We start from the raw sequence: 14,926 nt of genomic DNA on the forward strand, positions 1-14,926 counted from the left end.
CTTGTCATCAGTATTCACCCTTAGAAGGTATTAGGAGAGCTTTATCATCCTGCTTACATCTTCTTTAATGATGCCTGAATTAGTTCTAAATGCAGAAAGTTTTTAAAATTTAATTTTAACTGTTCCTACTCTCCATGTGCGGTTGCTGGACTAGTACAGGACTGCTGCCCATCAATGGTACTGCGTAGGGGAAAGCATTCCCACTATAGTGTGATTGACATCCTGACGTGTGGGGGGGGGGGTGAGCAGGGAGGAAAAGACGAAACGGTCCCTCTTTTCTTTCTTCCTGCACACACTGGGATTGCATTTTCTCCCACGTAATGACATTGAGTCACAGCGGTCCCAGACCATCAATTTCAGCATAATTCCATAGTGATGGGAGTACATATTTCAATGCACAACGAATGACTCTGCTCCCTACATTTCACATGGGTGAGATACAGTAGTAAGGCATGATCCACGTGCATATTCTTCTCTCTTAATACAGTATTGGAGCAGAAAGTTTTATTTGGTCCAGAAAGTTGAATTCTATTGTGCAGATCATATTCTCCACATTTTCTCACAATAGTGTGACACGACGTGGACACTGGAAAAGAGCCCAACAGTACAACTGGTGAGTGTATATCTCCACCTGTTGGCCAGTGACAGCAATACACAAATATACATCACACCAAACAAGGGTAATGCAAACCCCAAATTTGGTTACAAACATCTTTTAATGAATCACTAAAGAGCAAAATGAAAACATGATACAGTTGTCTTACAGTCTTGTTTGTTAAAAAAAAAAGAAAAAGGAAAAAAAAAAAAATAATTGGATGTACAAGATCTTGTTTGTAAGTGAATGACGCCTGGTCATCTGATCAAGTGAATCATTTACTAAAAAGAATAGTAAAATAATAGGTACAATTTGTAAAATGGGCACTTACATCCTTGTGTAAATGGTCATAAACAGTAAGGAGAATGATATTGTGTGTCGACTACATGACATTGGCTTTATTTTTAAATTCGTGAGTGCTCGCCCAGATGATCTCATTAATACACCATATAATGCAGAGTTCATACAGTGCAGTGTGGCTCTGTTGGAAACCGTGAGTGAGTTCTAAGGAAAGAAAAATAATTCTCTATTTCAGATGTAATAATAAAAAAAATTTTTTTTAAAACACCCACCATAACTGCATTACTAAAAGCCGGTGCTGACATTGTGTCAGTGTTTCTGCGGAACCTGTCAACTTCACGGAATAGACATGCAGCTATTTTTTTTTTGTAGAATGACCATTATAGAGGAGAGGGGAGTGCTGGACACACTGGGAGAGGCTTCAAACCAAAACCCAAAAAACCCTATATAAATTTAACATAAATTTAAGCATAGCTAGAGCGAGCGTCACGGGAATCCATCGTCATCATCTTCTGCCATCTCTTTGGCAAATTCTAAATCCTGCTGCTCCCTTTCCCGTCGCTCCTGTAGACAGAAAAAGGTCAGGTCAGTGACAGAGGAAGAAATACACTAAGTTATGTACAGCTCAAGTTTTACATGTATAGCTCTGGCTGATGCACAGTTTACAGGGCATCCTCCGTGTTTGTACATTACATGTATGACTCTAGACAGGGGCGGACATAGCGTTGGTACAGTTCAGCTGCACCGGGGCCCACCAGATCCCTGCACTAACACACCGCCGGCGTGTCCGTCACAAGCTGAGCATTGCAGTAACATCATGGGGGTGGTGGGCAAGCCGAAGTCAGCTGCCAGCTCCAGAGTCAGCTTCAGAAAAGGCCACCACCGTGCAAGTGGAGGAAGGTAAGAATAATCGTTCAGTTTTTTAATGTGCTGGAAAACAACAGAACTGGGAACATTTTTATTGGCAGGGGCCCAGAATGGGAGGAATTATACCATGAAAAAGACCAGTATGGGGGAAATGTCATGAAGGAGCTCAGAATGGGAAACATTATACCATGAAGGGGACATCATTATATGGGAGGGAAGAATACATGTCTTTATAGGACCTAGATTGCTACAAGGGCCCGTACATCTGACTAATATGCAGGTGGGGGCCCATATACAAAAGTACCAAATGGGGGTGAGAGGATGCCAATTCATCTTGATGCCATCAGGGACTTCTAATGAATGGGGGATGGGAGGGGGACATAGCACAGGGACTAACGCCATCTGCACACATTCAGAAACTGCAGTAGAAAATTCCTTCTGCAAATTCTGATGTGTTGGCAGGTAAAGCGCTGCATAATATAAGCGTTTTTGTTGTCTTTATATACGGTTTTGCTTAGCATTTTTCCATCCACTCATTAGTATGTGTGAAATATGCCGCAATAATTTACATATTACAGATCTTAACAACGAAAAAAAAGCAACATGTGCATGAGATTTCAGAAATCTTATTTCCTTTGCTTGTACTGTAAAACAAAGAACCTATTTACAAAGAAACCATACAATTCAAAGTATCCGACATTCAAAATTATATATCCCTACAGAAACGATGTATCACACTTCTAGACAAAATATTTTTATTGAATCTTTCTTAAAAATATATCAAATACTGTAAAATCAAGGAAATGCAAGACATGAAAACTAATATCTATAGGTTGAGGCATGTAAATATAATAAAACAGGATCAAATGTCAACGCTTGATACAGCAATTAATGGATATATATATATAAATGAATCTCAATCTGAGACACCACTAATACTGCCAGACATAGGCATGTGTTACCAAGACTCATAAGATTCAATAAACATATTACATTATAGCGATAATAATTGTCACACTGTTTCAGTAGGGCTATATTGTACTGTAAAATGCTGCATATTATTTTTCTGCAATACATCTGTGCAGAAAAAGAAAAAATCACCACAGCCTTAAAAAGAATTGGGGGGCCAAATCACAGAGACTGATAAATGTACTCACTTATGTTTAGCACAGTCCCTTAGTATGTAGTATACTTTCCTGCTATATAGCGCCATCCTTAATAACCGTTTCCTTTATTATGTCCCTTAATACGCAGCATCCTCTGGTTATGTATGGTGCCCTCCCTTATTGTGTCCTGTTATGAACAGTGCCATCCCATAATTACATAGTATTATGTCTTAAGTATAGCACCATCCCTTACATAGTGCATTCATAGTTTGTTATTCACAGCGCCCTCTTTATTACATAGTCCGCTCTTGTTAGATATAAAATAAAATTATGGCTGATGAAGGAGCATCCGACAAGAAAACCAGTCCTTCAGCCTTCTCCATTAGAAAAGAAGTTTTACCATGTTTCATCAGCCATCATTTCATATCTAACAAGAAAGGACACTAGGACATACAAATGGACTGATAGAAATAACAAAATAATTTGATATGTAAGGTAGCGTGCTGTGCCTAACAAGAAAGGGCACTAAGTAATGAGGGACAGTAATATACATGTAATAAAATATACACACACAGTATATATAATCTGTAGCTTTGTCACCATCAAAGGAGACAGTCTCAGACATTTCGTGCACAGGGGCCCCAAGCTGTCAGTGTCCGCCCCTGGCCTTAGATGCTGCACAAGGCATCCTCCATGTTTGTATACTACAGCTACCGGCTAAAATACCAGATATCTTCAACTGGTTGGTGTCTTTCTGCTTATAAGCCCATAGGGCTTTTTCAAGCGTTTCATTAGATCATAACTAAAAGAGAAGCGCCAAGGATATACAAAAAGACAGGATACAAACTTTCATGCCTTGACAACATTTATTGTGTTTAGATATGCTGGACGATGAGGTGAGACCTATCTGAAGGTGGCTGAGGAAGGCATGTGGTTAAGGGCAGCACGCTGGCTCAGTGGTTAGCACTGCAGCCCTGGGTTGTAATCCCACCTTGGACAACATCTGCAAGGAGTTTGTATGTTCTCCTCGTGTTTACGTAGGTTTCCTCCGGGTTCTCCGGTTTCCTCCCACACTCCAAAGACATACTGATAGGGAATTTAGATTGTGAGCCCCATTGGGGACAGCGATGATAGTGTGTGCAAACTGTAAAGCACTGCGGAATATGTTAGCGCTATATAAAAATAAAGATTATTTATTATTAAATTTGGATTACTTTGGTCAGTTAAGTCAGAGGTCCCCAACTCCAGTCCTCAAGGCCCACCAACAGGTCATGTTTTCAGGATTTCCTTTGCATTGCACAGGTGATGCAATTATTACCTGGGCAAGACTAAGGAAATCCTGAAAACATGACATGTTGGTGGGCCTTGAGGACTGGAGTTGGGGACCTCTGAGTTAAGTTATACAAAATTGTGGCATGAATTCAAAAGGGAGTCTATATCACCCCCAAAACACAATTTAAAGCGCAACCATAATTTCAAAAAGAGTTAGGACGCTGTGTAAAATTTAAGGAAAACAAGAATTCAAGTCTTTGGAAATCTCTAATAGGCATATTTTATTCAAAACAGAGCATAGAAAACAGATCAGAAGATGAAAAATATATTTTTTTCAAATCAAATAATGTCTAAATTAGAAATTGATGGCAGCAATCTATCTGAAAGTTGAGCCTGAACCATGTCTACCATTGCGTAGCATCCCTCAGCAATCTGTAAACAGTGATGAAATCTCTGGACAGCAGGCGGCCAGTTCATCACCCGAACTCTTCTGTGAAGCCATGCTGCTGTGATGGATGCAGTATGTGGTGTAGCATAGTCTTGTTGAAATATGCAAAGCCTTCCCTGAAAAGGACATGGTCTGGATGGATGAATATGTCGTTCTAAAACCTCTATATAATGCCCAGCACTGCTAGTGCCTTTTGAGCTGTGTAATCTGCCCATGTGACAGGCACTGAAGCAACCCCATACCAGCAGAGATGATCGCTTTTCAACAGTGCGCTGATTACAAGCTGGATGGTCCCTCTCGAGTCCACAGTAGACTACATTGGTGGTTTCCATAAAGAATTTCACATTTTGGTTCATCGGACCACAGAACAGTTTTCCATTTGACCCCAATCCATTTTAAAGGAACTCTGGCCCAGAGATGATTAAGTGTTTCTGCATTTTGTTGATACAAGTCTTTTTCTTCTTCTACAGCTTTAACTAGTATTTGCAGATTGCACTGCAAACTGTATCCACAGACAATGATTTATTGAAGTATTACCAAGCCTGGGCAGTAATTTGAACGACTGAATCAAGAAGGTTTTTAATTCCGTACCTTTAGAGGGGCCATGGATCAGGAGCATCCAATACTGACCATCAGCCTCGACATATGGATTTCTCCAGAATCTCTGAAGCTTTTGAGGATATTAATGTACAGCAGATTATGGAATACTTCAAGTACTTGAAGTTTTACATTGAAGATCATTTTTCTGAAATTCTTCCACATTTAATAGATGCAGTTGCTCACAGATTGGTGAACCTCTGACCATCTTTGCTTCTGAGAGACTGCCTATCTACCATGCTGCTTTTATGCAGTCATGTGACTTGGTTGAAAATTAACCCTCCAGCTGTTATTCATTAGTACCACTTACATTTGCAGCCTTTTATTAACCCTGTCACAACTTGTTGAAGACGAGTTGCTGCCATCAATTTCTAAAGAAGTTAATTTTTTTCAAATGAAATAGAAAAATGTCTAACTTTCAACTTCTGTCCGATATGTGTTCTATGTTCTGTTGATTTCCAAATCAATGAATTTTTGTTTTCTTTAAATTTCAGACAGCATCCCAACTTTTTTGGAATTGTGGTTGTACTTCTGCAGTCCTATAGGAGACATAGCCCCTACTTGCAGTATAACTAATCCCTTCTTTATTTGCACAGAAAAACTATTTTAGCGCATGTACCTGCTCGCTGCACACAGGCTCACGGTCTTGCAGACAGGAGAGTGAGACGAGTGTGCCTGCACTGACACTGTGTGCACCCCATTGCAGGGCTCCTGAAGCTTCAGTGCGTACATACCGAGGATTTAATTTAGGCAGTGTTCGCTCTGGGCATGAGAGTGTCAACTCAATAAAGCTAAGTGGAAGCGCACGGCATTGTGTACTTAGACCTTGGTCATGCCAAATGTCAACTGAGGAGCCTTCATTTGCAATAAAATCATTTTTGAGAACAATTAAAAGGGAAATCTTTACTGCAGAAATTATTTTGTGGGGTTTAAGTCCCAAATAGAACTGTATAATTAGTTTAAATAGAGTTTTGTGGGTGAAAGACTCCTTAGTAAGTTAGCCTCATTGTATATTTACTGACCTACCTTCTATATCCCGTGAAAACTCAAAAATCACAGTGAAATATAAGAGTGGTCACCTCAAAGAAAGGGCGAGTGTACATAAAATAAGACAATTGAGATCAGGGGTTTAGTATTCAAAGTAGTAGTCTATTTGACAATGTTTCACTGTACACAAACCACAGAAACACCCTCTCTCATGACAGTGCTCCACAGCATCAATGTTTCCGGCTCCGGATGCTCACCTCAGCTGACTCCAAGTCTTTGTTGTAGGATTTGGGGGGAAATCTCATGGCCTATTGAATGAGAATGGAAAGAAGCATTTATATGAGACATGGAAAACATATTACTTAGGAATATATACAAATATTTCTCTAATAAACACATTCTAGAACGATCCAGAAAAGAATTTTGGAGATTTAAAATCTATTAATGTTGTAAAATACATTGGCACAGGCAGATTATAACTACTGAACGGCTTACGGGAGCATTAGGAAATGCTTATTTCTTTGCAATATAAATCTGTTCAATCATTACCTTGACAGACATATTGTGTATGTCTAGGCAGAATGAAATGCGTTGATGGAAGGCAAGCTGGGGTTCCCTTGTAGAATAGATATCTGTCATCTCTTTAGACTGGACATATCCCTTCTCGTGATTAATACTGGCCTCAATGACTCCATCACGTATTGCCTGCAATAAACAAAAACATAAAAATGTTGTTACAGGGGGCAGTCCATTACTGAACACATCTACTTACCGTATATACTCGAGTATAAAACGAGAATTTCAGCCCATTTTTTTAGGCTGAAATTGCCCCTCCTGGCTTACACTTGAGTCATTCCCAGGGGTCGGAGGGGGAGCGGCAGCTGTCTAATAATACTCACCTGCTCCTGGCATGGTCCCTGCCGTCCCTGGTTCTCCGGGCGCCGACAGCTTCTTCCTGTATTGAGCGGTCACATGGTACCGCTCATTATAGTAATGAATATGGACCCAACTCCACTCCCATAGGGGTGGAGCCGCATATTCATTACTGTAATGAGCTGTACCGGTGACCACTCAATACAGGAAGAAGCTGTCAGCGCCCGGAGAACCAGGGACGGCAGGGACCGCGCCAGGAGCAGGCGAGTATGGGGGCACTGCGCAATATTCACCTGTCCCCCGATCCGTCTGTGCCGCTCAGTCTTCCGTGTCCTCTGCAGTGACGCTCAAGTCAGAGGGCGCGATGACGCGTTAGTGTGCGTGCCGCCCTCTGCCTAAACGTCAATGCAGAGGATGCAAAAGACACAGCAGCACCCAGCGGTGGAACGCGGACAAGTGACAATAGCAAGTGCCGGGGGCCTGAGCGACGAGAGGCGAGTATGTGATTTTTTTAAATCTTTTTTTAAATCGCAGCAACAGCATATCGGGCATAATAATCTATGGAGCATCTTATGGGGCCATAATCAGCATTTGTGCAGCATTATACGGGTCAAATGTGTCTATGTAGCATCTTATGGGGGCCATAATCAGCATTTGTGGAGCATTATATGGGGCATAATAGTCTATGGAGCATCTTATGGGGCCATGTACAGCATTTGTGCAGCCTTATATGGGGCATATTTTAATATGGAGCATCTTATGGAGCCCATCATAAACTGTATGGAGCATTATATGGGGCTCCTGATTCAATATGGATATTCAAAAACACTTAACCTACTGATGTCTCAATTAATTTTACTTTTATTGGTATCTATTTTTATTTTTGAAATTTACCAGTAGCTGCTGCATTTCCCACCCAAGGCTTATACTCGAGTCATTAAGTTTTCCCAGTTTTTTGTGGCAAAATTAGGGGTCTCGGCTTATACTCGGGTCGGCTTACACTCGAGTATATACGGTAATCATTTTGTGGGTCCCATAATAGATAAAAACAAACAATCCATTCTTCCCTCTTACAGCGCTGCCGTTCCAGCAATGACGGTTTTGCTCTTCCTAACAGGTCACCTGACATTGTTGTTTCACGTGAACTCTGCAGCCAACCAGCAGTCGCTCATCAGTTGCAGACTTTACTATTTCGCCAGAGTGGTCGTCCTCTCTGATGGAGTATTGAGGAGCATGTGACCCACCAGAAATAGCAGCACTGACATTGCTAGAACAGCACCTCTGGAGAAGTATAGATTATTTTGTTATCTAAAAAGGCCCTGAAGTGATTAAGCCAGTGTTTCTCAACTCCAGTCCTCAAGACCCACCAACAGGTCATGTGTTCTGGATTTCCTTAGTATTGCACAGGCGATGGAATTAATTCTTGAGCACGTAATGAAATTATCACCTGTGCAATACTAAGGATATCCTGAAAACATGACCTGTTGGTGGGTCTTGAAGACTGGAGTTGAGAAACACTGGATTAAGCAAACGTACAGTGATGGACAACTCCTTTGGCACTGAAAAACGTATGTATACAAAATGCCATAATGTGGAAGGTGTATCCCACAGATGTCTAACTACATTTTACACCCACACTCACCTTGGCCACTATGAACTCTGCATCCTCTGGACTGTCCAGCTGCAATTTCTGAGCAATGTCAGGCAACGAAATTCGAGAGTATGACAGGCTGATCATACGCACACCTAAAAACACACGGAACCATTATTAAACTCTCACACAACAGATAAAGATAAAACAAGTAGCTCTATGAAGATTTTGGACCCAGATTAATTGAAGCTTATAACAGACTTCTGGAGTGAAAAGCATTAAAAAGTCACAAATGGTTGACTCAACTTGAGTAGCTAAAATTTTGCTACTTTTGGCAGACTCGCACTATTTTTGCCCAGCTCCAAAAAAACTGGGCACAGTGGGGCGAGCCAGGGCATGTTAACCCTGGCACATCAGATTCATAACAAGCAGCATGACTAGTCGCCAACACTTTTCAGATGCGCCTCTCAATGAATTAGAAGCGATTGACTCCAGCACGGCCCCTCATCAAGATTGGCATAAAGAACACTGATCTTGATGAATCGGGGCCTGTGTCTTATTTCCAAGTGGCTTCCACTCGGATTATGATCAAATGACACCCATCCTTCACCTCCCTCCCCATGGCAATCAGCTTCTCTAACCCTTGGCTTCCTTGCTGTTAACACTAGCGATGAGCGCGTATACTCATTGCTCGGGTTTTCCCGAGCATGCTCGGGTGGTCTCCGAGTATTTGTGACTGCTTGGAGATTAAGTTTTTGTCAATGCAGCTGCATGATTTAAGGCTGCTAGCCAGCCTGAGTACATGTGAGGGTTGCCTGGTTGCTAGGGAATCTCCACATGTATTCAAGCGGTCTAGCAGCCGCAAATAATGGAGCTGCGTCAACAAGAACTAAATCTCTGAGCAGTCACAAATACTTAGAGACCACCCTAGCATGCTCGGAGAAACCAGAGCAACGAGTATACTCGTTCATCACTAGTTAACACCTGTTCGTCATGTTTTGTCCGACATTTCACCTGAAATATAGTATCAAATGCCAACCATGCAAACAAATGGACCATCCTATAAAGAAAAGATGCTCCAGATCCAAACATGTAGTTTTTCATTCTGTTTCAGAGTAGGGTCACTTGAGAGAGCCCGTTAAAGCAATCAGTTTTTTATTTTTTTCCAATGCTGGAGTGGCACTTTAAATGTAAGCCTCCTGCCCCCTGGACATGTACCAACCCTCCGCCCTTGTTTTTTGGCACGGCTCTGGTTCCACGGCGTCATGTTGTGACAGTGGATTCTGACTGGCCAGAAATTAGAAGCTACATCACAAGCTCTCAATAAAAGTCTATGAGAACCAGAACAAGGTCAGAATGAGGCTCTCATAGACTTGTATTGAAAAGTGACCTATGCGCAGCTCCATGAAACACTGGAGCTGCCGTCCGGTCAATTTTCGCCAGAGGCAGATGGGAGTGGAGGAGAAAAACAATAAAAATGCTGGAAGGCAAGTATCAACTGAGAAGATAAAAAAGGACCAAGCACATGAATCGATGTGCACACCTTATTGAATATACTAACACTAATGGTATAAAATGTATAACTTTATTCCCTGACTCACATGCATCTACTTTTTTAATTGTTTTTTGTTGAGTCTGCATATTTTTTTTTTTTGTGCAACCTCCATACCATGCAAGCCGATATACATTTTGCACATAGGTTACCGTATGGTTTTACCACATTTTGCCTACTATTTGTATTATACAAGTATATTCTATGGATAAACTGTATATACACTAGCCTTTGACCTATTTAAATATAATTGATTGCCAATTATTTACAGCTGGTCAAACTTATCTGTATGTAATCTGGTAGGACTGCTGTGTTTTCATTGTCAGGGGTATCAGTTTACTACCATGTCGTATCTCGGTTTTGTTTTTATACATTTGCGATTTTGTATGTACCAGTGTTCAAGTAAAGTTATACATTTTACACCATTAGTGTTAGGATATTCAATCAGGTGTGCACGCCGATTCAGGTGCTTGGTCCTTTTTTTTTTTTTTCTTCCTTCTTGGTTGCATGTTGTTCTCCCAGGCACTGTGTGGCACCCTGCTTCACACATATTTGCTAGACTGATTTTGGAGGTGCACCCTATTCTTTTGTTCATGCTACATGGAAGGTGAGTATCAGACAAGGGACTTACATTTAAAGCACAACTCCAGTGGTGCAATTAAAAAAAAAAAAAAAAAACCGGAGTGGTACTTTAAGGGTTTTTTCCTAACTTAATCTATTTACTCATTGCTACTCAAGTGCTACCGTTCCTCCCAGTTTGGTTTAACCCCTTAACGACCTTTGACATGTATATACGTCAAAGGTCGCGTCCCCGCACGCCATGTGGCCTACGGCGCGGAGCCCACATGTTTTCCGGCACATGTCAGCTGATTTCATTAGCTGACATGTGCCCCTAAAAGCTGTAGGTGGAACGGCAATACACCCGTGGCTGTTAACATGTTAAATGCCGCTGTCAATCTCTGACAGCAGCATTTAACATGCTTGCGCCGGAAGCACGTCATAAACCTCGCCCATCGGCATCTGTGTCACATGACCGGGGGTCATTGATAGGTTGGCATGACAACCTAGGGTCTGCAGGAAAGCGCTGTTGTCATTGCTGGATTGCGGAAATGCAAAATACCACAATCGTTAAGGGGTTAAAAGGGAGAGAGTAAAAAAAAATTGTCAAACATGTCGATCTACAGTATAAGACAGTACATCTTCCTACCTGTCTTGATGACGTTGTGCCTCAGACGGATAATGAGGGTGTATGTACCATCTGTCTGGAACTTCTCACAGAACTGCTCCAGCACTTGATTGAATTTGGATAGGTTGCCTGTACGCACCGCTGTAAAACAAGAACCAGCTTTTTTTTTTTTCTATAGTTTCCTTTTGCTAATCTGGCATCAGATTCTCAGTAATAAGGAATCCTTTTACACAATTTCATATTAGTTTCTTCTTCAAAGCACGATCACTGACAGCAACAGAAGATGTGAATAATGATGTGTGGGTGCATCACTAATAAGCACAACAGGAGGTTTCTATTAAGCACTTCCTTTTCTTTTGCAGTCAAGATCTATTCAAAATCACTGCAGTTTGCTTCTAAAGATAAATGTCAGGACAAGAAAAGCAAATGAATCTTACCTTGCGTAAGCAGAAAATAAGGCATTAAAGACCTTTTCAATGTATGTTGTCTGAACTGAAGACGATCTGGAATTTCCCCCAATAACAGCTCCACCACAATCAGAAGCTTATGAACCTGAGAAGACAGGATTGGTTTGCACATATTTACACGCCAGGATCTCGATTCACTTGGAATCAGATCTCACTAGGAATCAATTACTCACCGTCTGTTTAAAGCCCACTGCTGTATGCTGTGGGGCTTTTCTGAGAGCATTCGTTAGGGTCCTCCTTGCTTCAGAATACTCCAACTGAATGGCTTTAATGCGGCCTGAGGGAATACATCACAATGGGTGTAAGTGGCAATAATATGAGACACTTTACAACTAAAGAATAATGCATCTGAAATTGATGAAATCACAAAAATCATTCCTAGTTCTCTTCAACATTCTAAAGTGATTCTATGGATTATCTTCAGACCCTGTTCCACTGGAATTTGCACATCACATACACTGGACATTTTTACAGGGCATCAAGTAAAATGAGATCTTCATGGAGCTGATGCTTTGGGCAGAATCAACCCTTGAGAACAAGGCAGCAATCCTAACAATGGAATTCAATATAAACCAAGTCTCATCCACATTCTCAAGGTCTTCTTACCTGTGTAATACAAGTATCTGGCCCACTCGTTGTTGTTAGCTTGCTCAGGGAAGACGGACTTAGACACCAGTTTTTCGGCCTGGTCATACAGGTTGTACTGTAAGTAGTTTCTGAGTAGCAGGTTGAGAAGTGTGGCTTGTCCATCTGCATCATGACGGAGTGTGGCTGTGCGCAGTCTCGCATGCAGGAAGCTGAAAAAACAGGATTTTTGGTTGCTTACCGTAAAATCTGTTTCTCGGAGCCTTCATTGGGGGACACAGGAACCATGGGTGTATGCTGCTGCCACTAGGAGGCTGACACTATGCAAATAAAAAAAAGTTAGCTCCTCCTCTGCAGTGTACACCCCACCGACAGGAAGTAGGATATTCAGTTAGTGAGAAAGCAGTAGGAGAAGCAACGTGTAAAAGAGAAAGAATAATAATAATATAATAATAATAATAAACTTTATCTACTAGCGCCAACAAATTCTACGGCGCTCTATAGATTAACAGATTCAAACGCTCAAAGAGTGTTCAAAGAACTCAAACGTATACAGTAAACAGAGCTGTTCAACTTGGGAGGGTGCGGTGTCCCCCAATGAAGGCTCCGAGAAACAGATTTTACGGTAAGCAACCAAAAATCCTGTTTTCTCTATCGCCTTTCATTGGGGGACACAGGAACCATGGGACGTCCCAAAGCAGTCCCTGGGGTGGGAAAAACAGACTTCCATCAGGTCCGAGGACTCACCACTGCCGCCTGCAGGATCCTTCTGCCCAGGCTGGAGTCCGCCGTAGTTCGGCAAAACGTGTGGATGGAAGACCAGGTTGTCGCTTTGCAAAGCCATCGGCGAAAACCCCGTTACGTACCGCACTGGAAGCGCTGACTGCCCGGGTAGAGTGAGCCTTTATCTCAGGAGGGGACACTCTTGTTCTTGACCCGGTAAGCTTCCAAAATTGCCGTACTGATAGAGCGAGCAATAGTCGCCTTGGAAGCCAGCAGGCCTCTATGCATGCCAGCAGGGATGGCGAAAAGAGAATCCATCTTTCGGAAAGTGGCTGTGCTAGCCAGGGAGATCCTCACTGCCCTGACGAGGCCCAGCCTGTTCAACAATCACTCCAGAGGATGAGTCGGAGCTGGACAAAAGGAAAGGTAGAACGATGTCCTCGTTGAGGTGGAAAGATGAAAACCACCTCGAGAAAGGAAGGAAGGCGGAGGCCTGGGAAAATCAAGAAAGGAGGTCGGCAAGAAATGGCCGCCAACTCAAAAACGCGGCGGATCGAAGAAATGGACCTGAGAAAAGCCACCTTCTGAGATAGAACTGACAGGGAAAGCTCCCTGAGAGGCTCAAAGGGGGAACCCCTAAGAACGACCAACACAACCTTAAAATCCCATGAATCCACAGAGGCCCTGTACGGAGGGACAGCGTGGGCTACTCCTTGAAGTAAGGTCTTAACCTGTGGCTGAGAAGATAACGTCTTCTTAAAAGAGAAGAAGAGCGCAGGAACCTGGCCCTTTAGGGAACTGAGAGCGAAGCCCGAATCCAGTCCTGCCTGAAGGAAAAACCAAATGGAAGGCAGGGAAAAAGGACATAGGTGAAAAGCGGTTGGACTCGCATCAACGAAAGTAAGCCTTCCAGGTACCATAGTAGATCCTGGAAGAAGACGAAGGCTTCCCAGCCTGGATTATAGAGTGACTCATCTGGGCCGAAAGGCCGGACGCTCTTAGAACTGTGGAGTCCACAGCCACGACGTTAAACTGAGCGACCGATAATTCGGGTGGCAGATCGGACCCTGAGACAGCAGATCGGGTCCGTTTGGAAGACACCAGGGGTGTCCGCGAGAAGATTGACGATGTCTGCAAACCAAGACCTCATGGGCCAATCCGGGACGATCAGAATGACCGGCACCCATCCAGCCTTGATCTTCTTCGACAGCTTGGAAAGCAAGGGAAGGCGTGGGAACCGATAGGGGAGCCCGAACTGTGACCGAGGAAAGGCCAGAGTGTCAACACCACTGGGAGAGGATCACAGGACCCTGGGCCGACCCGAGGGACCTCCTGTTCAATCGGGACGCCATGAGGTCCACCTCTGGAGTCCCCCATCGAAGAGCAATCCGACAGGAAACCTCCTGAAGTACCATTCCCCTGCCGCGAGGCCCTCGCAGCCGAGGAAGTCGGCGGCCTAAATGTCCACGCCGGGGACATGCCCTGCGGAGCTCACCAGGACCGTTGCCTCGGTCCAAAGGAGGATCCTGGAATCTCGGCCGAGGCCAGAGAACGCCGAGTCCACCCCTGGTGGTAGACGTATGCCACAGCTGTGTCATTGTCTGTCTGGATTCGAATTGGCAGGCTGCCGAGAATCCTTACCCAGTGAAGGCAAGACAGAAAGATGATCCGGAACTCGAGGACATTGATCGGCAAAGGGGACTCCTGCGCCGACCAACAACCCTGAAAGAACAGGAGACAAAGCCCCGCGCCTCCGCCGAGCGGGCTGGCGTCCGTC

At 43.2% G+C, this 14,926-nt stretch overlaps 1 protein-coding gene across 1 annotated transcript in view; it reads right to left on the reverse strand.

The window, feature by feature from the left end:
• Window positions 1-697: 697 nt before the first annotated feature.
• PSMD3 (proteasome 26S subunit, non-ATPase 3) overlaps window positions 698-14,926 on the reverse strand; it is a 31,263-nt gene continuing 17,034 nt past the window's right edge. Inside the window, exons 5-12 of the mRNA XM_069751638.1 lie at window positions 12,448-12,638; window positions 12,015-12,118; window positions 11,812-11,926; window positions 11,396-11,515; window positions 8,688-8,791; window positions 6,722-6,877; window positions 6,430-6,480; window positions 698-1,459 (exon numbers count right to left, since the gene is read on the reverse strand). Coding sequence (XP_069607739.1) covers window positions 1,382-1,459; window positions 6,430-6,480; window positions 6,722-6,877; window positions 8,688-8,791; window positions 11,396-11,515; window positions 11,812-11,926; window positions 12,015-12,118; window positions 12,448-12,638 — 919 coding nt within the window. The 3' untranslated portion in view covers window positions 698-1,381. The remainder of the gene's footprint in view (window positions 1,460-6,429; window positions 6,481-6,721; window positions 6,878-8,687; window positions 8,792-11,395; window positions 11,516-11,811; window positions 11,927-12,014; window positions 12,119-12,447; window positions 12,639-14,926) is intronic.

This window comes from Ranitomeya imitator, chromosome 2 (genome assembly GCF_032444005.1).
Source record: "Ranitomeya imitator isolate aRanImi1 chromosome 2, aRanImi1.pri, whole genome shotgun sequence".
Classification (NCBI taxonomy): Eukaryota; Metazoa; Chordata; class Amphibia; order Anura; family Dendrobatidae; genus Ranitomeya; species Ranitomeya imitator.